The sequence below is a fragment of the Poecilia formosa genome, unplaced genomic scaffold (assembly GCF_000485575.1).
Source record: "Poecilia formosa unplaced genomic scaffold, Poecilia_formosa-5.1.2 Scaffold25, whole genome shotgun sequence".
In the NCBI taxonomy this organism is placed as follows: domain Eukaryota; kingdom Metazoa; phylum Chordata; class Actinopteri; order Cyprinodontiformes; family Poeciliidae; genus Poecilia; species Poecilia formosa.
Genome location: NW_006799964.1, coordinates 1,224,656 through 1,251,259, shown reverse-complemented (window position 1 = coordinate 1,251,259; position 26,604 = coordinate 1,224,656). Strand labels below are relative to the sequence as shown.

General features: G+C 37.3%; 3 protein-coding genes across 8 annotated transcripts in view; 1 reads left to right on the top strand and 2 right to left on the bottom strand.

Moving 5' to 3' along the window:
- Positions 1-11,333, bottom strand: part of agtpbp1 (ATP/GTP binding carboxypeptidase 1) — a 28,725-nt gene extending 17,392 nt beyond the window's left edge. Inside the window, exons 1-5 of one of the 4 annotated variants that reach the window (XM_007548058.2) lie at positions 11,233-11,316; positions 9,047-9,200; positions 8,899-8,960; positions 7,717-7,847; positions 458-525 (exon numbers count right to left, since the gene is read on the bottom strand). In XM_007548058.2, the coding sequence (XP_007548120.1) occupies positions 458-525; positions 7,717-7,847; positions 8,899-8,930 (231 nt within the window). In that variant the 5' untranslated portion in view covers positions 8,931-8,960; positions 9,047-9,200; positions 11,233-11,316. Of the gene's footprint in view, positions 1-457; positions 526-2,744; positions 2,959-7,716; positions 7,848-8,898; positions 8,961-9,046; positions 9,201-11,232 lie in introns of those variants that run through there. The other 3 variants (XM_007548060.2, XM_007548057.2, XM_007548062.2) reach the window with 3 other exon arrangements.
- Positions 10,932-21,531, top strand: naa35 (N-alpha-acetyltransferase 35, NatC auxiliary subunit). 3 transcript variants are annotated; one of them, XM_016669478.1, is made up of 23 exons: positions 10,932-11,007; positions 12,480-12,615; positions 12,700-12,733; positions 12,965-13,079; positions 13,215-13,289; positions 14,124-14,291; positions 15,198-15,264; positions 15,349-15,392; positions 16,247-16,297; positions 16,655-16,738; positions 17,562-17,676; positions 17,926-18,104; positions 18,331-18,390; positions 19,062-19,168; positions 19,327-19,393; positions 19,569-19,667; positions 19,793-19,971; positions 20,076-20,212; positions 20,318-20,385; positions 20,474-20,614; positions 20,712-20,834; positions 21,130-21,210; positions 21,384-21,531. In XM_016669478.1, the coding sequence occupies exons 2-23, from the start codon at positions 12,495-12,497 to the stop codon at positions 21,441-21,443; spliced, it is 2,175 nt and encodes a 724-aa protein (XP_016524964.1). In that variant the 5' UTR covers positions 10,932-11,007; positions 12,480-12,494; the 3' UTR covers positions 21,444-21,531. The 3 variants fall into 3 exon arrangements, with proteins under 3 accessions (XP_016524964.1, XP_016524963.1, XP_007548125.1); XM_016669477.1 differs by lacking the exon at positions 10,932-11,007 and adding an exon at positions 11,280-11,368 and having other exon boundaries at positions 21,384-21,529; XM_007548063.2 differs by lacking the exon at positions 10,932-11,007 and adding an exon at positions 11,424-11,618.
- Positions 21,532-25,883: 4,352 nt separating this feature from the next.
- Positions 25,884-26,604, bottom strand: part of LOC103135382 (cationic trypsin-like) — a 1,921-nt gene continuing 1,200 nt past the window's right edge. Inside the window, exons 4-5 of the mRNA XM_007548056.2 lie at positions 26,368-26,504; positions 25,884-26,260 (exon numbers count right to left, since the gene is read on the bottom strand). Of these exons, the coding sequence (XP_007548118.1) occupies positions 26,114-26,260; positions 26,368-26,504 (284 nt within the window). The 3' untranslated portion in view covers positions 25,884-26,113. The remainder of the gene's footprint in view (positions 26,261-26,367; positions 26,505-26,604) is intronic.

The window sequence follows — 26,604 nt, the reverse complement described above, 5'->3', positions numbered from 1 at the left end:
GAATGAGAAGATTGTTCACTAAGAGCAAGATAAATTAATTTGCTTTTAATAAACCCTTTTAACTGAGAACAGTTATGTGATTCTATGGTTACAAGTGAATAGATGGTTTCATGCTGAAAATGAGGAATCCTTAATTCTTACATCATACAAGGTTTTAGTTGAATTATGGTTCCTTTTGTGGTATTTTTTTGTAAACGGGATTGTTTTCATATTTTCTATAACATTTTCAGACATATAAATGAGAGGTTTTCAAGTGAAACTTATTTATTCTAAAACCTGCATCTGAGAGGCCAAAAACCTCCATTATGTGGTTGATTCCAAAAGGGTAAATGTAAGACTGTTCATGCAAAGTAACTTAATCCTGCGGTTGTTGAATTTTAGAAAAGGTGGTCTATTAAACAGATTGTGTTGCAATGCCGTGAAGAGAAAGTCTGTGGTTGAGTGAACATGTGCTGACCTCCAGGGAAGACAGGATGACCTCCATTCCACTGGAGCCTTTGGACATCACCTCTTTTCCACTCCTCTCTGAAACACCACACAGAATAAAAAAATAATCAGAAATGTAAAAAACAAAGAAATTTGTTTAGTTCAACTGATGTAAAGACTTTATAAAAAGAACAGCAGCACTTTTTAATCTTAATCCCACAGAGCAGGTGATGACCACCATTGCCAAACTCCTGTGATTTCTAAAGCCAAGCAAACTGAAAAAAAGTTCAGAGTCCTTCAGAGGTTTGTATCTCATCAGAGTCGACATAATGCAAGGTCTTATCCTTTCTTTATAGCAGCCATCTTAGCTGGAGTCCTTGGTTTGTTTTCAGGAGCTACAGTGTAGAAGATTGTCTCTGGTTAAACGGCTCAAACTTTAAAGGGCTCCCGTTCGAAAATATGCTTTGCAATTACACTGGTTGCCACAACAGAGTGCAGAGGCTCACGTTACAACAGACAAAGAAAGTGACTTCATTCTCTACGGCAGACACATTTAATCCACTGAATCTTTACATAGCAAAGCGTTGTTTGCATCTATATTAGTTTTCAACATCTTGTATGTTCAACCTTTAAAGACTTTTAAAACAAACTTAAAAACGACTCTTCAAACATAAGATTACATTTTCGAGTCAACAGAAGACGACTTTTAACATATCAGTGCTTGAATTACTCAACCTCTCCATTTTTGTCTGACTTCTTATTTTTTTTTCCAAAAGCTAATAAAAAAGATACTTTCTCTTGTTTTGCGAGTGCAAACACATTAAAATGAACACATTAGAACTCTCAAAACAAGAAATACCCAGAACAGACACTGAAGGCTTTGCAACAAACTCTTTATGATTTCTCATAAGTTTCAATGACAAAGAGCACATAAATATAGTGGGGGGGAAAAATGCAAACAAAAATAATGACAAAAAGGGAACTAAAAGTGACGTAAATGGAGTTATTAAATTTCTTTTAAGTCAGCAGTTTATGACAGAAATGCAGACCTTATATAAAAAAACCCAAGTGGAGGATTACATTACTTGATGGAGATTTTAGACTTTATGTCTGGCAGCTTTGCGTGTTTGGCACAACATGCAATGCGTCATTAGTGGGGGTAAAATGTGCCAAGTATGCAGCTCTTACAACTTGCAGTAAGGAAAACATGCCAAAGTTACACTGGAGACCAAACAGGAATCGTGTCTGTCCAGTCTGTCCTTGCACACACTTTAGATCAGTGGAGAGGGGCGCAGCATCTTCTGAAAACATTTGTAACATGCCAGACTTTTAAAAGAGCTTCTAAACAAATCAGCGCCTCGACACCAGAAGGTGATTGACGCCTTTCTGTAAAAATGCTTCCCAGAACAAAATTACCTACATTTTAATCTCAGCACAGTGAACTCCTATGTTTTTATTCAAGTAGAGATGTACAGAAATTTAAATGTTTGACTGGACCAGGTTGGGAATATAAAAATCTGATCATTACTGATCAGTGAACACATTGTCATTTTTGGCATGAGTGGGGTGTTTAAAATGAATTCAGAGGAACCAGGAAATATAAGAAGCAATTTAAAAGCAAAACATTTTCTATGACATGTCCAGATACGTCTGCAATTCATTCAAGCAATTACAGGGAGATTTTTAAAAACAGATAACAGGAAGGCTAAATATGTTACACAAGAGCTGCTCGGTTTTAGCTTTCAAGCTTTAAAACTATATTATGGAATATGACTGAACTGGAAATATTGATGACCTTCAGAAAACCTCAAAGCTTCAGAGTCTAAATTCTGGAAAGAATGCACAAGAAAACCAGTGTTTACAGTTAGTAATGTCAAGCTGTTGCTAAGATACTAATTAAATCCAATTTTAAATGTAAACTCTGCAACAACTTAGTTTTCAAATATTTTCAAAAGTCTGGTTCCACCTCTACATCTATTATTAATGGTCACTCAGAACAGTAAGGCTAGAAGTATACATTTTTAAAGTTGTTCTTATATCTCAGTTTTTACACAGAAATTGGGATCTTGTAAAGTCTGTGTCATCAGGTCAAATGATATGGAAAAAAATAATAAATAAAAAATCCACCACAAAATCATTTAAAATCCAACTTTTTGTCGCCATTTTTGGTATGTGCTGCTAGTGCCTATGACTACCACAAATTTCACAAATGAGTAAGAAAAAATAGAGAATTAGGAATGTATCCACATTTCAAATTCTACACTCAATTCCAACTCTCTAAATAACTCACTTGTGTATTTTGTCATTTGTCACCCTACCTGATGAATCTGCATAGTCCAGCGATGGATAGTATCTCCTGGTGTAGTGATAATCCATTTTAAAAACAAAACAAACCTAATACTTCTCAGATGGGATGAATGAAAATGCACACTGTTTTCCCAGTTACCAGCTTTTCTTTACTGTAGTAAATCAGAACCCTTCTGAGTTTGATATGTTACAGTAAATGATGCCAAAAGTTGAAGAACTCCCAAAGCTTCATTGGTATGTCTGCATCCCCTCATGGCAAGCAGTGATCTCCTTAGATGTTAACACAATCCACCTGCTCTTCTACCGTGTGTGCACAGATATCCACACTTAGTAACAAGCACCTCCCTTTAGACTCTGCCAACAACTCAACTACTGCTTGCTTCAACAGAAAATCGTTGCTTACAATGCATCCTTTCAAGTAAAAGTTGGTAAGATATAAGGGAATACACAACTCTGAAAAGGACACTGTAATAAGTCTTAGCTTTCTCTTGTTCTTTCTTTAGGTTCCTCTTCACTGCCTCCTAAGCCCCTAAGACTCTGAACTTAAGACAGAGTACAGAAAAGTCCCTCCTGGAGTGTATAGTTACTGTGAACAGGGTCAGAGCCCCCCTTCCACTTCCCTCTGACCAACGTCATACTCATACACGTTTCAAGTTGGAGTTGCAGGGGAGGCACTGACAGATAGCAAAGCAGGAGATGAGAAGGGGAACAGCTGTATATCATGATTGATAGAGTTACAGACAGACAGTTTTCCACTGTGCCCGTCAGTCAGAATGGATTAGCTGCTTGACTTTGGAGAGAGGAGAAGAACGAAACTATGGGAAGAGGAAAGATGATATTCAGGAAAGACGAGATGGAAACAAGGTCAGAGGGAATGCAAAGCATGTTGGCATGGGAAAAAAATAATGATTTACCAAAATTCTTTACTTAATTACATAACACAAGCATTCCCTAGTCGTTTCTCTGAAGGTTGTTCTTGTTTACAAATATTAAGAGAAGGAGTGAGAAAATGGTTGGTGACCAGCATCAGATTATTTACAGCCCGATTGGCTGATTGGAAACTCGGAAAAATCATTTATTTTTACATCCAATGAACACAAAGCAAGGAGGTTCTGCCAGGTCACCTTGAGTTCTTCAGTATGGAAGTTGCTACTGAAGGAAGAAGAGTCAAAGTTAGCTCTTTTCAGTATCAGTGAGGTGTCTCCTACAACATGATTTTGCAAGTTTCAATTTGTTAAATTTAAGACTTTATAAAACTATATCTTAGATTTCAAAATTTTATTAACTCAGAGTAGTTATGTTTATCACTTTAAATTGCATAATGTGTTTAGCAAGTTAACATAACCTAGTCATTTTTTTTTCGATTGGAATGTTATTCCAGTGTTTCACACCTTGGTCATCCAACTTCACCACCTTCGTACAGTAGACAGTGAGGTTCATAATGGAATGGTTAACTGTAGCAGGTTCCGTCGAAATCCAGTTCATTACATTTATACCTTATTAAAAAAAAGCATCAAATAAAATTCAAGGAATGTTTTTGTTGTAGTAACCTAAACATACACCATGACAGTTCCAGCAGAAACCGACTTGGCATGCTAAAGAAAAGTTGACCGACATTAACTACATGACATTGATGAGCTAGTATAATTTCAAGGTCTAACATTCAAACCTAATACGGAGAAAAGTATAAAGACTCTTTAAGATTCTGCAGAGGCCATGGTTTAAAAATAAAGTCAGAGGAAGCACAGCAGTGTAAGAAGCTATTTAAAAGGCTACTGTATTTTCAATGGCGGCATGTGGTTTGTTCAATTAGACAGCTGGAGCGGAGAGTCAGTCTTTGGTGATGGGTGCCTGTAATTTCTTACCTTTCTGAATTTTTGGTAATTTCATACCTGAAATGGCATAGGAGTGATTTTAACTGGAGCACATGTTATTAGATACCAGCATGCTCAAGGCTTCATTGTATTCCTTTGTGTTCAGCCTGTAAGAATTGGAACTGGAACTGGAAATGTTAGACCTTTGCAAATCTCTTACGTCACGGTAAGGGTCTACATTTCTTAAGGTCACACGCAGACTGATATTATCAGTTAGTAATGCAGATCACTAATGTGAGACAGTAAAGACAGCTTAAAGTATTAACTCCAAATTAATTTTCTGTTTTAAATTTTAAAAATCTATCACAGTGTCTGCCCTATTACAGAGTGTTATTATTTTGGCTCCCGCACAACACAACAGAATGGCCAGATTTTTTTTTACATTTTTTTATGTGATTACTTGTCACCTTAAAAAGAAACCAGTTAAATTATAGCAGATTTTAAAAGAAATCTTACAATTGGAAATCGGTCAATAATCTGCGACTGATTATGATGACGTTTTTATTCATGATTCAATTATTTTTCGAGACGACTGAGTCAAATGTTGTTGAAAGTACACTTCATATATCCAGCAGCCTGAGTTCATGTCTTTACATTGCTAGTTTTGTGAGTGTGTTTGCTATTTACAGCGATGTCAATTGCAGAATAGCAGGCAATCCTGACATGTCGCAACTAGAACGCTGAGAACGCTCTGCATATTTACTTGATAAATGACCTGAACAAGTATCAAAATTGTCAGTTAGTTTCACCACTTAGACAAATACATTTATTGAGAGTAAGAGTGCAACAACAATGTGAAACTGATATTTGAACTAATCCGAGTTTACAACAGAGGCTCCCTGCTAACAAGGCTGCACTCATGTTACACTGTGTTCAACACCGTGAGGTGGCACAATGCCTTCTCCTTCCGCTGTGAGATCAAGACTGCTCTTTAAGAGTAATCAGAAACTGTGAGGCTCAAGATCAGTCAATCTACATCTCAGCCACTGCCGCACCCATTTACACACAAAGAGGTAAAACAAGCTTTTAATTAACTTAACTCCTGATTAAAACCTTTTGAAAATGTAAAGGAAAAATAAGGTGTTTTAATGTTTTAAGTAAAAAGATCAAGTCTACAGAGATGTCAATATTACAAACTGGAGACTATATAATTTAGGACAGCAAAAGGAAAAAAACTAAACATTTGGCAAAGTGGCTTTTAGGAAAAAGTGAGCTTATCGGACCTCATCAGTCAGATATTTATCTCTGCTGGAGTTTAGCTGTTTAAGGTTACAAATATCTAAAAAAAGAACAAAAAAAGAAAAAGAGGCTAAAACATTACTTTGTAAGTTTATATGTATAAATATTTGGCTCCCTAGCAACACTGAGCTAAAAGTAAATCAGGCTATAACCTCATATCTGCAATCAGCAAAAACTGAAGATAATTATGCTCGGATTTGAAAACTGATCCAGAAGGTGGATGACGATCGCGTTGTGTGATGGTTTTCTTTGGAAGGCTCTGTGTTTTTGGCCTGTTTATTTTATTGCCATTTATTGAATTCAATGCAATCCTACATTGTATACAGTTCATTTCAAGTTTCAACACGCTATGTAGTCATTGATTGCTTCTACAAATCTTGTTTTGAACAAAGAATTCTGCTGTTGATTTTCTACCATCCTGATCCAGTCTACCAACTCTCCTCTGACAGAGAGGATAGCATCACATGGCTGTTGCAGATTTCTGGCCTGTCCTGTTCTATTTCATACCTAAGGTATTACTGGAGTCAGACAGGATGGTAAGATGACAGCTATTATAGTACAGTGAACTCATTGTCATGTTCAAGAAACTAGTTGACATTAGAGCTAAACAATATGTATATCATGACATATAAAAACATATGTCGCGATAGACAATATATTGCGATGTGATGCATATCACTATATGATACATCTAATAGAACTCCAATTTGAACCGCACAGCATTTTGGGGGATGTAGGCAGGGAAAAGACTGAAGCTGTTCAACCAGCTAAGTAAGGTGAGAGGCATAAACTCACTCACTCACTCACTCACTCTTTGGTTACCTAGCATAAATTTGTTGAGTTGCACAGCAACGGTTTAGGTTTCGACACCACGCTTTATAACTGCTGCCTCATAACAGCTGTGGATAACAGAAGCAAAGTTACGCTACTAGTTTGGTAATATTTCAGATATTTAAAACTGAAAACTAATGACTAATTATTGATAACGACTGATGCAAAAAGCTTATATCGTGATACTAGGGCTGTATCGTCCAGTCCTAGCAGAAATTATTTGACTTTTGGTGATGGTGCATAAATCCTGCTGAAAGTAAGCATCAGAAAATGGGTAGATCAGGTGACCCAGAGTTGGACAAGTTGAGTGACATTCTGCTAGGATGTGGTGTTTAAACGATGCTCAAGTGACATCCCCAGGCTAATAGTGTGTCATGAGAATATTCCCAAACAGGTAGGACAGATTCATGCTATTCATGTTGTTTACATCAAATTCTAACCATACCATTTGAATATTGCAGCTGAGATCAAGACTTATCAAATCAGGCACTTATTTGTCTAATTTTGGTGAGTGTGTGAAGCCTCAGTTTTCTGTTCTTAGCTGACTAAAGAGACACCCGTTGTGTTTTTCTGCTGTTGTGGACCATCTGCTTCAAGTTTCAACATGCTGTGTTTTCAGTGTTCATTTCTGCATGTCTTGGTTTTAGCAAGGGAATTATTTAAACTGCTGTTGCTTTTCTACTTTCTTGATCCAGTCTGCCAACTCTCCTCTGACAGCAAGAAAAGGATTTTCATCCACACACCTCCTTATTCCTCATCTTCCTTTTCAACCACTGCTTGTAAATCTGCGAATATGGTGAATATTCCTGAAATACTGAGACCAGTTTTTCTGGAACCATAAAATACGCTAAAAGTAACGTAAATATTTTTCTTCCCCCATTGTGATGCTTGTTTTGAACATCAGCAAGTTTTTAAATACCTAAATTGATTGAGTTGCTAACATGTGATTGGCTGAATTGCTATTTGTGTTAACAAGAACATGTGTACCTAATAAAGAGGCCAGCATATCTTAAGTGACTCGCTTTTTATCTTCCCTTACCCTGTGTCTGTATAAGATGAAGGATCTTTGCTGTGACCAGCCTTGTTGTCTCTACATCTCTCACCAGGACCTCCTCGTTCATCTTCTCCAGCTGGCAGAGGAGCATTGCTACCTTGGAGTTACTGGGAACACTGGGGCAAAAAAAAAAAACGACATTGAAACTTGAATTCACAAAGTTCTCAACAGGTCCTTCTCATATCGCTTCTGTCTTCCATGTAACTGGACACACTATGCTGTACAACAGAGGAACTATGATCTAATATACAAATACATTTATATTTGATGAATTTCACAGTATTTTCTTGAGGTTTTATTTGACCCAAAGTAGCAAATACATTTAAGTCTGAGGTTGAAGATGACGAAATGAGAAAAAAAAAATGGCATCGCTGCTTTTGCAAGGCAGTGCATGTCAAAAACAATGAAATATAAATAGGAACAGCCTCACTGGTAACCCACCGTTACCAAACACACATCAGATCTACTTTAAGATTTATTTATTATTCTACTAAAGCTGACTTAATGGCTGTTCCCGAGAGATTAGCTATTTCTAGGGTGACCAATATTTTTCTAAAAATATGAACTTCCCTGGCACTGAACTAGAAGCAAGAGATTAGGGGTCACTTGGTACAGCAAGGGCAAACAATGAAAAATCTAAACTCTGATTATACCCAGCAGAGCAGAAGTTCTCATTCCTTATAAAGAGAGAGAGAGGGGGACGGAGACGAAAACAGAAATAGAAAGTGAGTGATCAAGACAGAAAATTAAAGAAAATGTCAAGAATGATGGGAGAATGTAATGCATGAGCGGACAAAGACACAAAAACAGATGTAGAGCTTAAATAAACCTGAGACAGAGATGAACACAGATTATTTTTAGTCGTGACAAATTCACATGGCTACTTCTGGAGGCCATGTAATTATCTCTGCACAGGGCTCTCTGGCACAAATGCTGACAGCCTCTCTCTCACATGGTCACACATGGTGCGACCAGAAGATAAACAGTGGGATCAGACGCTGCTCTGAAGTGAGTCAAAAACTAAAACAGCACAGGGACAGAACAACATCATAAAAGCAAATCAGGAGCAAAGGAGCTCATAAAACAAAACAAAAAAATGTTTCTCTAAGCTACACACATTCCCACACATCACTGCTCGTGTGTGTGGCTGTGCACGCATCAGCTCACCCCTTCTCTGTGGCCATTTTGGGTTTGTTCATTTTTTCCCCCACGTCAAAAGGTCATGTCGACTGCAAGAGAATGAAAACAAAGTCCGCATTACTAAAAGAGCACAAGTCAAAACATTGTGCATCATTTGGAAACAAGCATGATTAACCTTCACCCCCGGTGTCGCATGAGTTCCCACAGGACTCTCAACTGGAGCCGGCCAAGCAACTATGCCAAAACCAGCTGACAATAAAGCTCATCTGTCCCCAGCTTTGAATGTACAAGTCTATAAATATGTGCAGGATTCGTCCCAAACTGGCAACCTGAGGAAGGTCATGAAAGAGTAAAATGTTTTACAGCATAACAATATATGCTATTGAATTATAACTAGATATCAGAGTGCACATGCATATTCATTTCTACCTTAAACATGGGAAAAGTCCAGAGACTCATGATAAAACCTAAATACTTCCTCTTTCAGTTTCAGGAATTTATATGCAAGGCCTTCTTTTACTGCTAACCTTGATGCTACACATTACATTTTTTAACATAGGCTGCACTCAAATGCAGAAAGACTCCATTTGTGTGCAACACTGCTGGTACAACCATGAGAGGTATATAAATGGATGGAATATTTTTTTTTTCTTAATCATATATAAACAAACATATTGAGGTTAGCAAACATTAGCAAGTGCAGAACTCTTAAAATCCTGCATTCCAACTAGGAATAGGCATTCATTAAGTGATAATGATTATATTCATGTTAAATCCCAAAACTGGTTTAGATAAGATTGCTTTTTTTTTTCTTTGCTTCTCAAGCTATTTGTGTCAATCTCACTTATAAGCATAAATACTACATCTGTGTTTCAAAATAAACTGCTTTGTGTCATAGCTGTAGTATTTGATGTCATTGCAATTGTAAAACAGCCTATTTGATAATGGGTAAGATTTATATTTAGAGCATTGCTTGTGCTTACGAGGCTTTAGGGTCATGGAGTGATAGATTTATAGGTAAACAGACTGCATTGGGTTGTGATATTGAATGAGCATTGCAACACCCCGTTTCTTTTCATGTAAAGCCATTCTGTTGTAGATTTGCTTTAGTGTTAAGGACCACTGCACAGCTATCAGACTAATGCACCTACATCTTCCTCTAAACTACAAGAGTAGGAGTTCAGTAATCCATAGTTAGCTCCGAGTCTCCAAAACAAGTCAAAATCTATTAGCCCTCAACCACTGTCACTGCTGGTGTGCATGGAGGTGCTTAACCGCTAGAAAAGGTTTTCACCAACAACGGCAGTGAATTTTGGTAAAAACATCCAAACCTTTGCCTTATAAAACCAAATGAGAAAGTTCAAAATCCATGCTATTACAGCTTTACAAAGAAGAGTCTTCCAGGACAACACAAGCTACTGCCTAATTTACCCTAGTTTTGGAAATAAACTCCTGGTTGTCATCCCGTTTGGTCAGGTCATGTAACTGTGACAGGAAATGTAGCAGACCCAGTGTACTATGATGAACTTATAAAATTGTTTGGATATAACTGTATAAACCATGCCAGACTGATGGAAAGCAATGGCCGCTTCTCTAAAACTATCAGTGATGTGCCTTCTACTTGGCAATGCATTAACAGGCTGAACATGTCATGAAAAAAAATTGTCTTCACATCTTCATATCCAGGCAGACTAGTATATGGAGTATAGGTCAAAGCTAAAGTATGTGGAAAACGCTGAGAAAACACTAGATTTAAAAAATAAATACATTTAGAAAAGAAATTTTTCCTCACCTAAAGTTTTGTTGCAATATGAACAGAAGGTGCAAAAGCAGCTGAAAATCAGGATAACCTTACTCAATAGTTTTGGGGGGGTTTTCCACAAAATTTCACATACTCGTACTGAAACAGCCCTTCATCATCACTATGTGCAGGAAAATTTGTCAGATAATTTAGAGTGATAATTATGGTTTGAGGGGGAATAAAGCTGCAACCAAAGAGTAGCTCATACGTTCAAAAAACCAGTTTAACAACTGACACATTACCCATACTTCTCTTCGCCAGAACAGACGCTAGACCGGTTTTCTCCCACAATGTAGAATTTATTAAGGACAAAATTTTGCCTCCTGCTTCTGACAGCAAGTTAAAATTTGTATTTTACTTTATTGTTTATCTTAAAGATGCCAAGTTGGATAACCCAGTTGAAGCTTATGGCCTCTGCACCTGCTGTGCTGGTCACTCATTAACGGCCGCAAGTCTGCACCAGCAGGCCAGCTAACGGTGAAATAAGCTAGCAATGCTCAATTTATAGCACAAAGCGAGCTGAGACAAAACAACAGATTCTTACAATAAAAGCAAAATACCATTTCTCAAACCTGCACGAAAAGGAGCTGCGTCCAGCTGAGAGAGGATCAAGTCTGAGATAAGGGGGACTGCTACTGTTTGCCTGAAACGCCCTGCTGATGATGTGATGAGAGCAGAGGGAGTAGCAACGCGAGAGTGACTACGTCTTTCTGTTTTGTTTGTTCTATGAGTAATTAAAATAAAACCGAATGTAAACCACGTTTTATAATACAACTTTTAAATTATCTTCAGTTTTTACATTTTTTTATTTAGTCAATTCCGCGCTATATTGTGTATAGGACCGTTCCCCGTACCCATTTGGACTACAAATCCCAGATTGACTGCAGCCTATGACGTAAAATTTATGTTCCAGTCTATACAGTGTTCGAAGGAATTAAAAAACAAGGTTAGTGCTGGTTTATAACAATATAATGATTCATGAATCACAGATTTCGTGTTTGTTATATTGGAGATAGTGGAAACAACCTATAAAGTAATCATAATTGTTTTTTATTTCCTGTAAATATGTCGTTGCTGGCATTAGTTTGCACACGGTATCTGAAACTGGCGAAAGCTAGCTAACATCATCACGCGTCTTTACTATCATACTGTCGCGATGGCTTCATCTTTGTGTTTGTACGTTTTTGGTAAAATGTCACGCGGTTATTTCTGATATTTCTGAAAGCACTAGCAGAAAGCCCAAATACGCAGTTAGTGCCATATATGTGCCTTACATAGTATGCTTAGAGTTTCTCAAATCATCTTCAATGTCCTTCTGAACATAACGTGAAATAGATTTAAATAAGCCCATACAACATATTTGCATTACATATCGTGGCCATAGTCTTTTATTATAACCACTTATTGATCTAAGTGTGCTAATATGTCCACTACTTAGTCAATTTAACGCGCCAGTGAGTTGGTCTTTGAACCGATTACTATACTAATGAAGCTGATCTTTTTTTTTTGTTGTTTAGCAGTTTACTAAATCAATCAAAATTTGGTAATCCCACTTTAAATTATACTTGGTCTATAATTTCATTAACTACTAATATTTACTGTAAAAGTAGTTCAAAAATCTCTTGCAGTTTGTTTTGGAGGTGGACTGCATGTCGCTGTAGTCAAAGTCCATCAAACTCAAAAATTACTTCAAAAAAGTAGTGGGGGAAACTGATTATTGAGTAAACTATTTTTGAGCTTTGATAATGTTACAGTGTCACATTGTCTAATCCTTGGCATAATGCTCATCTTCTCTTTTCGCTTTAAGTTATTATTGGTTACCATGGTGATGAAGTCAGCAGTTGAAGATGATGATACTGGCTGGGTGCTGGGCATACCAGAAAAGATGAAGAACAATGCCAATTGGGTTGATATCACTCATGAGTTCAAGGGTGCCTGCAAAGGTAAAATATTTTATTGTTTAGAAATTCAGCAGATCCAGAAGGGATCATTATTTTTACAAACTTGTTCTTATCTTGTTTTTGCAGAGTTGAACCTTGGAGAACTGCTTCACGATAAACTGTAAGCATGACAAAATTGCATTCATTACTACATGATTAGTTGCAACTTCTCAAATAAAAAAAAACTAATCAGAATTAAAGTTTAGCTCACTGAAAAGAGGATTTGTTGTTGGTTAATATTCCTTAACACTTCAGTTTTATGTTGTTTGTAGTTTAGCTATTTAATGAAAACAAAATAATTTTCATATCATTCTTCAGAAGAGAAAAGAGTGAGTTTTCTCTTGTGGTGCAGGTTTGGCTTGTTTGAGGCCATGTCTGCCATCGAAATGATGGATCCTAAGATGGACGCAGGGATGATCGGAAACCAGGTCAACAGGAAAGTGCTTAATTTTGAACAAGCAATCAAGGTACAGCAGTAAAAACACAAAGGCAAAATTTCTACCACGCAACTTACACATTTACTTTATCTGCTCTATTATTTAGAAATCTAATAAGGCAGCGATCTTTGCGTAACTTGATTTACTATTTGACATTCGTTCCAGGAGGGTGCCATCAAGGTGAAAGAGCTCAGTCTTCCTGAGCTCATTGGGATCATTGACACTTGTTTCTGCTGTTTGGTGAGGGTTTTTTTATTTTTGGTAAATTGCCTATTTATAGTTCCTGAAGTTCAAGTGGACATGTAGTATTATTGGATTTCTCTTAAATTATAGCAGTGACTGGCCAAGAAGATGCAGAGGTTTTCTGAGACTTCTCTGGATGTAGAAAAATGTATATTAAAAGTTGGTTACATCAATTATTTGCATTTATCTAATTACTGAAGGATTGAAGAATCTGAACTAATAAAACCGTATCAAGACAATTGTTCAACAAATTTCTTAGTTCTGCTGGTTTGAAGTTGACATACATCCATGCTTGAGTGTCATTAATTTGATTAATAATATGTCCGATAACGTTTGGTTAATATTACCTTTAGCAGTCTGTCACATGGTTTTGTATCCATCAGCAAGTGTCTACCTGGCACAATTCCGCCTGGATATTTGACCACTTTTCTTCAGTATTGGGTGGAGTTCGTTTTAGCTGAGCATCCTTGCAGCTGTCTGTTGGCCTCCTTTGTCCAATCCATAACTATTTTCAATGTATTTGAAATCCTTGTCTCGTGAGAGTCCTTTGGGAAAACGTTTTATGGCCAGAGGAGACAAAGATCGAGCAATCTGGCCGCAGTGAAACCTGTTAAACCAACCCTTGTTTTTAAATCCTTTAAAGATACTTGTTTTAATGTCAGCCTAGTATGATGAAGAAGCATTCAAACAACTTAAAATACCCAAATTAATACAACATTCATTCTAATGAGAATATATGCAAAGGTTTTGTACTTATAAAGACTTGTAAAACTATTAAAAACATAAAACCCAGTGTTCATACATTGTGTGTTTTTACATGCGTCTACCTAGATAACATGGCTGGAGGGTCACTCGTTGGCACAGACCGTCTTCACCTGCCTGTACGTACATAACCCCGACCTCATCGAGGAGCCAGCACTCAAGGCCTTTGCCCTGGGTTTATTAAAAGTGTGTGACATCGCGCGGGAAAAAGTCAACAAGGCAGCTGTGTTTGAAGAGGTGAGCTGTTTTACCTCTCCTGCTCATCGTGGGGATAAATGTTAGAGAAGGCTGCAGGTATGAAGTCTAGTGAGAAGAGCCTTGAGGTATGTATGCTAAGTCACTCATTAACACCACTGCGGTGCATTACAGCTCCACTGGAGCGCCTCATTGAAGAGTAGGCCTGGTTACGACTGCACTTGGCAGCTTCCAGGTGTGAATGTGTGTAAATAACTGAATGTGTTCAGGCCATTACCTCCGAGAAAAATGATCCCTTGATAAATTTCAAGATTTCTACGCAGGACATTTAGTATGGAATTTGATGACTGCATGTTCCAGAGATTTACTAATACAGGGAAAAAAATATGAGTGTAGAAAATATTCATATTTTCATTCCGATTGACTAAATGTTGTCTTTTACTCATTCTTTTTTTTTCAGTCCTTAATTTTTACCTCCCTTGTCTTCTTTCCTTTCATTTCCATTTTTTCTTCCTTCTTTCCTTAAGTTTTTCTTTTGTGGTCCTTCCTTCCTGATCTCCCTCCTCTTTTGCCCTTCCTTCCATACTTCCATATATCCAACCCAGTTTCTTGCTTTTTTTCACCAAGTTTCCATATGTCCATTTTATACATCTCTGCCAAGTAATTATCAAAAATCAGGCAAATTTTCATTGAATTTATAATGAACTTTGTTGTTTCACATTTTAAAATGACAGAACTCCGAAATTTAAAGTCTAGAAAAGTCTGGATTTGTTTTCCTTAAAAATGTTTAGCCACCAAAGAAAAAAACTAAATTAAGATACAAATTGGATTACATTGACAAACTGGTTAATTTACTAATGTCTTATACCGTTTAAGAAGAAAGAGGATTTGAAACATATTTTAATTTCAGTGTCTAAAATAATGATTATTAACTCATGTTTTATACAGGAGGATTTCCAGGCAATGACTTATGGGTTCAAGATGGCCAATAATGTCACGGACCTGCGGGTGACAGGTGCTTATTTGTTGTATGTTGTAAACATATGCAGTGTGTCCAGATAAATAAGATGTTTCTTTCTCTCCTGCCGATCTTTTGTAGGCATGCTCAAAGACGTGGAAGACGAGTTACAGAGGAAAGTCAAGGTATTTTACTGTCTATTACTGCAGCCAATTTTCATATTTAGAATCACTAGATCAAGAAAAAAAAAAACAAACAGAATGTTTTTAAGTGGCCTTGGGAACCGAACATTAACATTTGGAAATGTTAGCTTCTTTCTTAATATGTTTGGAAATTTGAAACTCCATGGCATCTGAGAAAATCCTTTTAGCCTATCATTTTCAAACGCGCATTTTCTTTTTTTTCAGTGTAGGTTTTCAGTGTCACTTGCAAAGCTTTACTGCTGATCCAGTAGATCTCCAACTTGGTGGAGAACTGTTGACTCTTTGAAGAATGTTGGTGGTGGCCCCTCTAATTGTTTTTTCGTTTACATGCACAAGGCATGATGTCCACTCTGTAATCATATAAATGCACAATTTTGACTTAATATTGAAGATATGTAGCCTACACCCAAAATAACTGCAGTAAGGATATGGGGTAAGTTGAGCCAGTGTATGGTTAAATGGCTCAACTTGCCCCATTTCGACTTTATTTGCTACACTTTTATCTTCAGTTTATGACCTCACGTTGTAGCTCATACATATCACAATTGATATAGGAGACTGATTTTAAAATATTTCTTAAATGCAATTCTTATAAAACTTATGATAGATTAAATTCACTTTCAAAACTGAAAAACAGTTTTTAAGAAACAGAAGACAAACCGTTTTACCCATAAGGTTCTTACTTTCAACAACTAAAACATGCCTTCCTCCTAATTATTTGGTCACATGATCAATGTTTTTTACCATTTCCTAGAAACAAGAGGTGGTTCAGCTTATGCTTTGAGCCCAATGTCCCCTACTTTCTATGTCCTGATGTACGTTGCTTCTCCTCACAGAGCACACGCAGCCGGCAAGGCGAGCAGAGAAACCCAGACGTTGAGCTGGAGGTGAGTTTACCGTGTTACACATATTTAGTATAGATTTTCTTTTAGCACATCTAGATGTGCTACTTTATGATGGGTGTAGGATTGCATGCAGTAAGTCAGATTTCCCCATTGTTCTTCAACAAATAACCTTACACTTTTGCATAAATCTCACATATCGTTTGCCATCTCGTCTGTGGTCGTGTGAAATTCAAATGAGCTTTAAAACTGTTTTTGGAACAGTTTCCATTAGCTTCGTTGTAATAAATATGGGAAATGAAATTGTCCTGAAGATTAACTTTTTGTTAATTTAAAATAAGAAATACATGCCAAGAAAACACTGACATCTTGTGTGTTTTTATTTATTTATTTATTTTGTAGCACCAGCAGTGTCTGGCACTTTTCAACAGAATCAAGTTTACACGCCTGCTGCTGACTGCTCTGATTGCCTTCACCAAGAAAGAGGTAAGGTGCAAACAAAGAAACGTGCAAGATCAGGAAAACGGCCACATGCAATTCAGAACCACAGAGACTGGAACATTAAATATATGCACAAATATGTCGGTGCCTTAACAAAACTGCCTGACAGGGTTCCAGTACAGCCTTGAAAAGTCTGGAAAATATTAAACTACTTTCATCATTTTGAACATCTCAAAAAGTATGTAAAAAAAAAAAACATTCAGATGTATTCCTATGAAAGATAAAAATCTAAACAATAACAATTAAGGCTTTTACAGATATCTTTAAACATTAACTTGCCACATTGCAGCTTGTTTCTAAAAGAGTAACTTCACTGCTTTTGGACTTCTGGAGAATTATTTTAAAAGTTTTTAAACTTTGTCTTGTTTTGGGTCTTGTTTAGATTCCAAATAGCCACCTTTAAAACTGCTGTGTTATTATTTGGTCTAGAATATATGAAGACTGCAAGAATGAATATTCATTAATCATAAAGTTGCACATTTTGATTTGACAAGACTAGTGGTGTAGGTTTTGAATTAGACTTGAACTAAGTTATTGCAGATGCTGAAAGAAGTAATGAAACACTCTGGTAGTACAACAGGTCACTGACAACTGCTTTGTGCAATTCGAAAACCTGACAAGATTGTTGTAAAAACTGATGGAAAAGTCTAATAACTAGACAGAATCTGAATAAGTATACACTTTGGAAAGGAAAAGAGGGAAGGAGCCCTGCAAATAAATAAAGAAGCTTTTTTTTAGGTTGAAAACATAAATATGCACAACCAGATGTGAATGAAAGAAAAATGTATTGTATTTGTGTGTTCATCAGACCAGCTCAGTGAGTGAGGCCCAGAAGCTTGTAGCTCAGGCAGCTGACCTGCTGCCACCCATTCATTCCAGCATCCAGTATGGCATCCAGTCCCAAAATGACACAACCAAAGGAGGTAACACACACTTTGAAACCACCAAGTCAAACATAAGCTTTGACATTGAAATTATTTACAAGCTTTAAGTAAACTGTCTATGAAGTTATGTATAAATTATTTGCATTTTTGTGTTCTAGATTTTATTTTATTTTTTTTAGCCAATATTGGTTTAGTCTTGCTCCATTTTGCTTGATTTGACCTTTACAAGCTCTTTTCAGTGTTTAGTTTAAAAAATGTGATGTACTTGTTTGTGTGTGAAAATGGCAGACCACCCCATCATGATGGGCTTTGAGCCTCTCGTGAACCAACGACTGCTGCCACCTACCTTTCCTCGCTACGCCAAGATCATCAAGAGGGAGGACATGGTGGCTTACTTCAGCAAGCTCATAGAACGCGTCAAGACGGTTTGTGATGTGGTCAACACCACAAACCTACACGGCATTCTGGTAAACACAGTACAATAAGCTACTTCAGAACACAAAATGTTCTTTTCCATTTTGTTTATATCTTTCTTCCATTAAAAAAAAACAACAAAAAAAACAGAAAAATATTGGTTTTTGTCACTCTACATTTCAAATGAGTCTTAGTTATCTGTTCTTGGCTTCTCCGTAAACCGTCCTGTAAAATATGGTCTCCAGGATGTTTTGTGGATGAAGGATCTTGTTTTTTCAGGACTTCTTTTGTGAGTTCAGTGAGCAGTCACCCTGTGTGCTCTCCAGATCTCTTCTCCAGGTATGTAAATATGAGTCTTCTCTATTGTCCTCACAGCTTGAAAACATACCTAAAAATGATTCAACAAAATTCCTTTAAACTGAACTTATTGGATCTCATTTTGTAATTTATTATGTACTTTTTGAACTAGACCAGGCTTTTTTTTTTTTTCAGAGTAATTTGACTGCAAGCAGTTATTTCCTTTTCAAGTTGGCATGAATATCAAAGAATTTGAGAACTGTGTCTTTTACCCACTCCTCAAAATGGGAAAGACAAGTGCTTTCTGTTCAGCTAAGACAGATGAGTATTGATCTTCATTAGTGATGGAATGACCACAAGAAAATAGCTTTTTATTTTTATTGGGAGGAGACACAGCATTATGAATGACACTGGAAGAGAAACAATAACAAAAAATCTTTTTGATGTTTAAAGCTCACATAGCTGATTTCTTTGTCTGGGCTTTTCTGAATGGTTAAAGACATAATAATCTTAGTGTAGGAAAACTTCTGACTTTAAAGAAAGTCACAAAACATGTTGGGGGACAGGGGGGTTCCCCATAATACTTTGACATTTGGCAAACATAAATAATATTGATTTGACCTGAAACAGGAAATGTTTCATGTGAATACGGTGAGAAAAACTGTGAATGTGTTGTTTTTTTTATTAAGTTCATGTAAGTCTCTTCTTTTCAGACGACGTTCCTGATAGACAATAAGAAAGTGTTCGGCACTCACCTGATGCAAGATATGATTAAAGATGCCCTGAGATACTTTGTTAGCCCACCAGTCCTCTCCTACAAGTAAGTGTTTGTTAACTGTAGGGTAATAAGATTATCACATTATTACAATCAGGAGATTATGAGTATTGTGTGCAGTCTTTGTTTCTGTCAGCAGTTTAGCTGCATTTAAGGTTAGGACTAGTGTTGTATTTAGTAAATAATGTGATTTCTGTGTTCAGATGTTGTCTCTTCAACAATCACCAGGCCAAGGACTACATCGACTCCTTTGTCACTCACTGCTCCAGGGTATATTTTAAATATTCAAATTTGTGCATTGAAGTACTTCCTGGAATTTATGCACATTTGCTTAGATCATTAGTGCGGTTACAGGGATCTGTGCCCAGTGAGATATGATAGTTGCATACCAACTGCTATAAGTTTTAATAACACTTCCACTGACACCTGCTGTTTTCCGGTGCAGCCTTTCTGCAACCTCATCCAGATCCACGGACACAACCGCGCTCGGCAGAGAGACAAACTGGGACACATTCTTGAAGAGTTTGCTACGCTACAGGATGAGGTGAGATTCAGTCATTTTAGAGGTTAAACAAAATAATCAGCGTTTTGTTGTGTGTATTACAAGCTAGATTAGCCTGGGGAGTTTAGGTGCTGTTTATTTATTTATTTATCTTTTTTGCTCTTCAGGCTGAGAAGGTGGATGCAGCACTGCACAGCTTACTGATGAAATTGGAGCCTCAACGGCAACATTTGGCCTGTCTCGGCACCTGGATCCTCTATCATAACCTGAGGATCATGATCCAGTATCTCTTGAGTGGTTTTGAACTGGAGCTTTACAGCATGCATGAATACTATTACATCTACTGGTTGGTGCTCATGTATTGTTTTTAATTTGGCTTTATCTAAAAAAAAAGAAAAATCTAATATAAACTAATCAACTGTGTTTGTTTTGTTTTTTTTTTGGTTGTAGGTACTTGTCAGAGTTCCTCTATGCGTGGCTGATGTCGACACTAAGCAGAGCCGACTCCTCTCAGATGGCAGAAGAGCGGATTCTGGAGGAACAGCTGAAAGGACGGAGCAGCAAAAAGACCAAGAAGAAGAAGAAAGGTCCAGTTTTTACGTCTAACCTAAGCGTGATTCAGAATGTTTCATTTCCATGAGGAAGTGACATGAGGCTCCAGAGCACTGAAATCGCTTTATTTTGCTTTGCAGTTCGCCCTCTTGGCAAAGAGATCACCATGAGTCAGGCGTACCAGAATATGTGTGCTGGCATGTACAAGGTAGGAAATAACAAACTATGTTTTTTGACACCCTTCCTGCCATGCTAAAGGACAAGTATTCTTGTCCTTCCTGCTTCTCTTCTGTCAGACCATGGTAGCTTTGGATATGGACGGAAAGGTGCGAAAGCCCCAGTTTGAGCTGGACAGCGAACAAGTCCGCTACGAGCATCGCTTTGCTCCCTTCAACAGTGTAGTAACTCCCCCGCCTGTGCACTACATCCAGTTTAAGGTAAAGTCAGTGTGTGACCTGTCCAGCAGATCTCCTGTCCTATCTCAAACGTGTCTCTTTCTGAACCGTTTTGTTTTGCTTTTCTTCCCCTCTCCAGGAAATGTCGGATCTGAAGAAGTACAATCCTCCACCAGGTTCTGCAGACCTCTACCTGGCTGCCAGCAAACACTTCCAGCAGGCCAAGCTCATCCTAGAAAGTGTGCCAAACCCAGACGCTGAGGTCAGGAAGTCAATCTGTTGTTAATCTTTTATGATGGAACATTTTTCAACTTTTGCAAGCTCTAAAAGTAGATCAATATTAAAGTATCTATGAATAATTAAATTCCTACAGTAACAAAATTTGATGCCTAGAAATGATCAGCACCATTTTAAATAAAAAAACCTGGTGGTTTAAAATGTTTTTAATCAAACATTAATCCCTATTGCCAATCTATTACTGCTTTGTTGGCCCAAACATTTATTTCTTCTCCATTATTTATGGCTATCAATAACAAATAATAAATTATTGATGGCAGGTAAACCGCACACTGAAGGTGGCCAAGCCCAACATAGTAGTGATGAAGCTTCTAGCTGGGGGCCACAAGAAGGAAACCAAGGTAACGCAATTTATTTACAATGAAAATACCTTAGAGCTGTTTCAAAATGTAGACTAGTTTATGTTTTTAAAAAGAAAGCAGTCTGTTTTCTGTCAAGTACTTTTTATAGTTGTTGTTATGTATCAGCTCCCCTTTATTGGAGTGTGATGAATTTTATTTTCCTGTATCTTCAGGTGCTGCCAGAGTTTGACTTCTCCGCTCACAAATATTTCCCTATTGTCAAGATAATTTGAATCCCGCAGTCCGGCACCAGGAGCGCGCAAACACCCTGACCCAGTCCATGTTGGAACGATAATAAAATCACCCAGCTGTAACATCATGTAGAGCTGTGTCTTGTTTTCTATTTCTCACTTTACTGAGGTGAAACCAGACCTGAAAACTAATCTGGGCCTGAATCAGAAACATTTACATTGATGTAGGTTACAGTATGCAACGTAATTTTTTTTATTGTTTTTGTTTTATTATCCCATTTAAAAAGCATCTCCTGAACACTGCGTGGTAATAATGTGTGCATGTCTTTATAGTTTATTAAATCTCTGTTTTAATGTTGGTGGTAGTGTTGAGTCAAATGAAAGCATGAGTTTTTACACTGAGAAACTTGGCTTCAAAATCATGTTAAGGACAACATTTATTCAGTCCACTCATAAAAATGTTCACAGATAAGCTGGGGGAGTTTATTTTCTAGCTGTATGCTATGGATTAAGTCTCCTTGACCAGTTCTTAATGTGTAAAAAAAAATTAAATTATGTGGTTGTAGTTTTGAAAACAAATATCATTTAGCTCCATTTGTGTCATTTCTGGAACTATTTTGTAAAAGGAGATATTTTTACGTTGACTCAGAGCTGACCTAAAGTGTAATTTCGTGGCTGCTTATGGCCTCATGTTGACCCTGAATATTGAATTCAGCTCAAAAGAGAAAGTCGTATATAGATTCATTTCACACAGTTAAATATTTCAAAAATATTTGCCTGTTAATTTAAATCATTCTGGCTCATTTATGTCAAATTCTAAAAAAAGAATGGATTTATCAGAAAATAATACATTTTAGAGCAATAGCAAGGCTGCAGTTGTTTCTGTTGCTGCTTGCTTCAGCTATTTCTAGCGCACTTTTTTCCTCCACTCAACTTTCCGAATGATATTTTTGGATACAGTTCTGTCTTAGCAGTTTCTCTATCTTGTCTGGCTGACCCTCCTGTTGACTTTACTGAACAGCTGTCAAGTTGGTCTCCAGTTCTCTCCATAATGTGACATTTCTGTATTAAAAAAATTTTTTTTTGGTGGACTGATGTAATGTTCTACTTTTCTAATTTTGGCTTCCTTTAGCTGTTAGGTATACATTATTCAGTAAGCTTAAGAGAAATCGATCACTCTGTGTATATAATTTATCTAGTATTTGACATTCATGTATACAATGCTAGGAAAAAGTTACTGTTTTTCTGTCACACTTGCATGTTTCAGATCACACAAATATCGGACAAAGATAACATGAGTAAATACAAAAAGAACATTTCAAATCATTAAATTAAAGTTATGCAACCCAGCTGGCACTCTGGGACAAAATTAATTGCCTTCTAAACCTAATAGTTAATGTTACTCTTAGCAACAACACAAGTTTGACGCAAGTTTGAGAATAATTTGTTTAAGTTTACACTCCTGTAATTGAACTAGATTTGGTGATGCGAAAATGGTCAAGTTTGATGTGAGGTGTGCCACATTGGGGTCAAAACAGAACCTGAAACTGCTGAATTGTTTAATCTGCAGAAAGGAGTGGTTGTGTAAGGAGAACCTACAAGTATTCAAATGAATTCAGTGGGACTCCTAACCACATGTTGGCATCTCCAGATGACACTTTAAGTAAACTCACACGTGTAACACTAGTCGTTTCTCAACGGGGGCGTTCAGAGGACGGCAGGGGGCGCTGGCGGAAATTTTTAAAGAGGGGGCCGCTGAGATTGCTTTGGGGGGCGTTTGGTCCAAGGTAAACTTTTGGTGTAAAGTTTACCTTGGACCAAAAGTTTACCTTATACGGTATTGAAAACATAAAGTTTTACGGTATTGTGTAACATTAAAACATGCATGGCTGCAACCGTATTGATGACAGCTCTTCTTCTCTTCAGTATTTCTGTTGGCTTATTGGCGCAGCTTCGTTCTCCTACTAGTAGAAAAAGAGAGAGAGAGAGAGAGAAAGAAAGAAAGAGCTACATATGGCTGGACACTGGGAAAGTGTACGTTATAATTAGTATTTAGCAAGTAACATGGATTTTTCAAAAATTTGATTAACTTGCTCTCTTGCCACATTTAGTCAGAAAGTAGAAAATAGAGTCATCCTTTGCAATTAACCTGTTTAAGTTACATTAAATAATAACCAGAAACAATGGATATGCCTTGTGATTTATTGATAGTTAGTTTTAATCTTAAGCATAAACTGCACTGTTCAAAAGACAAGTTTTGTTTTAATTTTTTTTTTTTACATCTGTCAGAATAAACATAGAGTCTGTAACAGTATAAAACAGGCTATAGTAAGATGCATGTTAATGTGTGAGGCGCTGCACCCCTCACTCTCTGGCTCCTTTCACTGAGGACCCAACTCACTTCCTGCTCAGAAAGGTTAACACTTACCCAGCTATCTGCGCCTGCGATACTTAGACCCCGAGTCTGCAGAGTGTTCACCTCAGAGGATCTGCTTAGCCGGTTACCAGAGAAACTCGCCTGGAAGGCATGCCGCATTTCTGGTATTTTATTGGTCGGACTAAAACATAGCTAAGCCTCCAAAGCCAACATCCAGAGACCTTCTTTATCCTTGCAGGGTATAGAGGCCGGTGTCTGTCTCCAGCAGTCACTGGGTGAGAGTCGGTGTACAGATACTGGTTGCCATTCCATCACAGAGCAACCATGTTTTGGACAGCGGAAGATCAAGAGCTAAAGCATGCACGGGGAGAACATGCAACACTCCATGCAGAACGACCACAGAGAATCAGAGACCTTCGTATTATGTTTTCCTCCATCAAACAAACCAATAAACGGGCTATTTATAATGCAGAAAGTTAAGGCCTTGTAGAGAATCCTGCTAAAACTCAGAGGTTGCCTGTACTTCAGAGCCCTCTGCTGGCTAAATTGTGCTACAGCAATCATTCTGATCTCTGAAACCCGTAATAGTATTTCACACCCTGAAACCCAACAAGGGTATGCACATAACTGAGCTCCCAGCTGGTATCGGGTAACCATTACGAGTGTCAACACATCGTCAAAATCTTCTAATTTTTAGCAACATGGACATGCTCTAAATTGAGTCCAGATAGTGTCAGGCCTTCAAATGTGTTCAATGAGATGCCATTGAAATGTCAAGGAAATAGATTTCCTGTGCTTCCCATAGATTTATTAGCACACAAACAAAATAATCCATATTTCACAACTGAGAGACTGAACTTCTATCTTGGAAACAAAATCAGTCCTGTCTTCATAAACATCTGGATGAAGTTTTAGGTCTGCTAAAAGTCTTTTCTGTCATTGTGGTTTTGCAGCCTCATCTCTGCCACTACAATGAAAATAAAGAGAAGCTTCAAATGATGCTGTAGTATAATGGTGTTTACCGTCACAGCACTCTTTACCATTTAGAGAGGTTCCGTCAGTCAATAGTTAACACAGCTGCATACCCATAAAATATGCACAATATACATTTACGGGTATTTGACAGCTTAATTTTATATTTAACCATAAGATGGTAGCTTGTCTCTAAGAAACCAAAAAATAAAAATAAGAAAAGAAACAGTAAGAGAACATCATTCATCCTGCAAAGGATGTCAGGAGTGTGTCGGTCTGCTCAAGGCATCAGCATGCAGCTGTTTGTAGACCAGCAGGAGTCACTTGTAACATTGTCACTCAGACTTCCCTTAATTAAAAAGCCAGTCTAATCTAAGCGTACTTAAACAAGCAGAGAGTGTCAAAATAAAAATAAATAACTAAAATCAAGCCTAAAGTGTTCAAGCCCACAGTCATTAGATACTACCATGTTATTATTTATTCAGACAAAGAAGAATCAATTATGTAAAAGTTTGAGAGAAATTAATTACACCCTAAATTACTCTAGATAAGTGGCGGCAAAGCTCTTGAAGACTGCACTTTAACACGACTTGTCTATGGTACATTAGGGTGCTTTGTTTTTTTCAGATGTTCTCACACCTGAATCAAATGAATGGCTCATTTGGGGATCTGTGGAGTCGGATGATGTGCTGCTGAGCCAATTCAGCAGTAAGTTGTTAGAGAAAAAATGCATCTAAAAGTTGCAGAACAGTAACTCTCAAACTGGAGTTCAACACCCCTGCTCAAGTAAAACCTCCTTTTTTATTATTTTTTAGATTTTCTTATGTCTTTACCTCAAACACTGAGGTGTTGTGTAGCAAGTCCTTTCTTTTTCCTCGTTGCCTGTAGGTCACGTTTATAGTGTTGGTCTTCAGACAAATCATCCTGCTCTGCTCCGTGGTGGGTTGAGCCGAGCCAGTATTTAAAAACGTGGGGAAATTAATTGTGAGCTGTGACACTGGATATTAGGAATAGTTTGATGCTCTAGCTTGAAAAGTGGAAGTGAAACTTGAACGCGATAATAGTTTTTCAGTTATGGAAATGAGACCTTGAACGTTCAGATAGCAGACAGATAGCACACAGCAGACAAGGCATGAAGTTTTGATAGTTTTATCTTTTTATTTATGGAGATGAGTGGTTGTAAAATGGGCAGCTGGACAAAACAACTGTATTTTGCTATAGTCTTAAGTCATACTTTTGAAATATTTGAAAAGCACATCAAAATAAACACACTAAGGCTGCAGTTTGACTAATAAGCTCAAATAAATAGGTAAATACGGTAGTTATTTTAATTATTAAACAAGATATATCTGTAACGTACTCATCAGTTCTCCTTCATTGTTTTACCAATCCACTCCATGTACTGACAGATGTCCAGCATTACAATGGTCTTAGCACATGTATCCACAGGCTGGCTAACAATAATTCCTTGTAGATGTCCATCGTACTCCACAGCTGAGCCTGCATCGCCCTGAAACACAGAAATCACAGGCAGGATGGTTTCACATGCGGAACAGCGTAGAAAAACAAAGCTGAAGTATTATATACGTAGTTATATCAGTAGAATGATTTTCTTACAAAGCAGGACTCCACTCCAGGTTTGAAGGCACAGATTGTAGATTCACCGCTGCTGTATTTACTGTCAGGTTTATCATCCTCTCCACACTCAGAGATCTCTGTGGTGGCACATCTCACCTCTTTAACCGGTTTACCGCCTGATAAAAACAAAAGCCCTGAAATGTCACTTCCTTTTACCAAAAATAAATTGCTTCATTTTTTTAATATCTATCTATCTATCTATCTATCTATCTATAT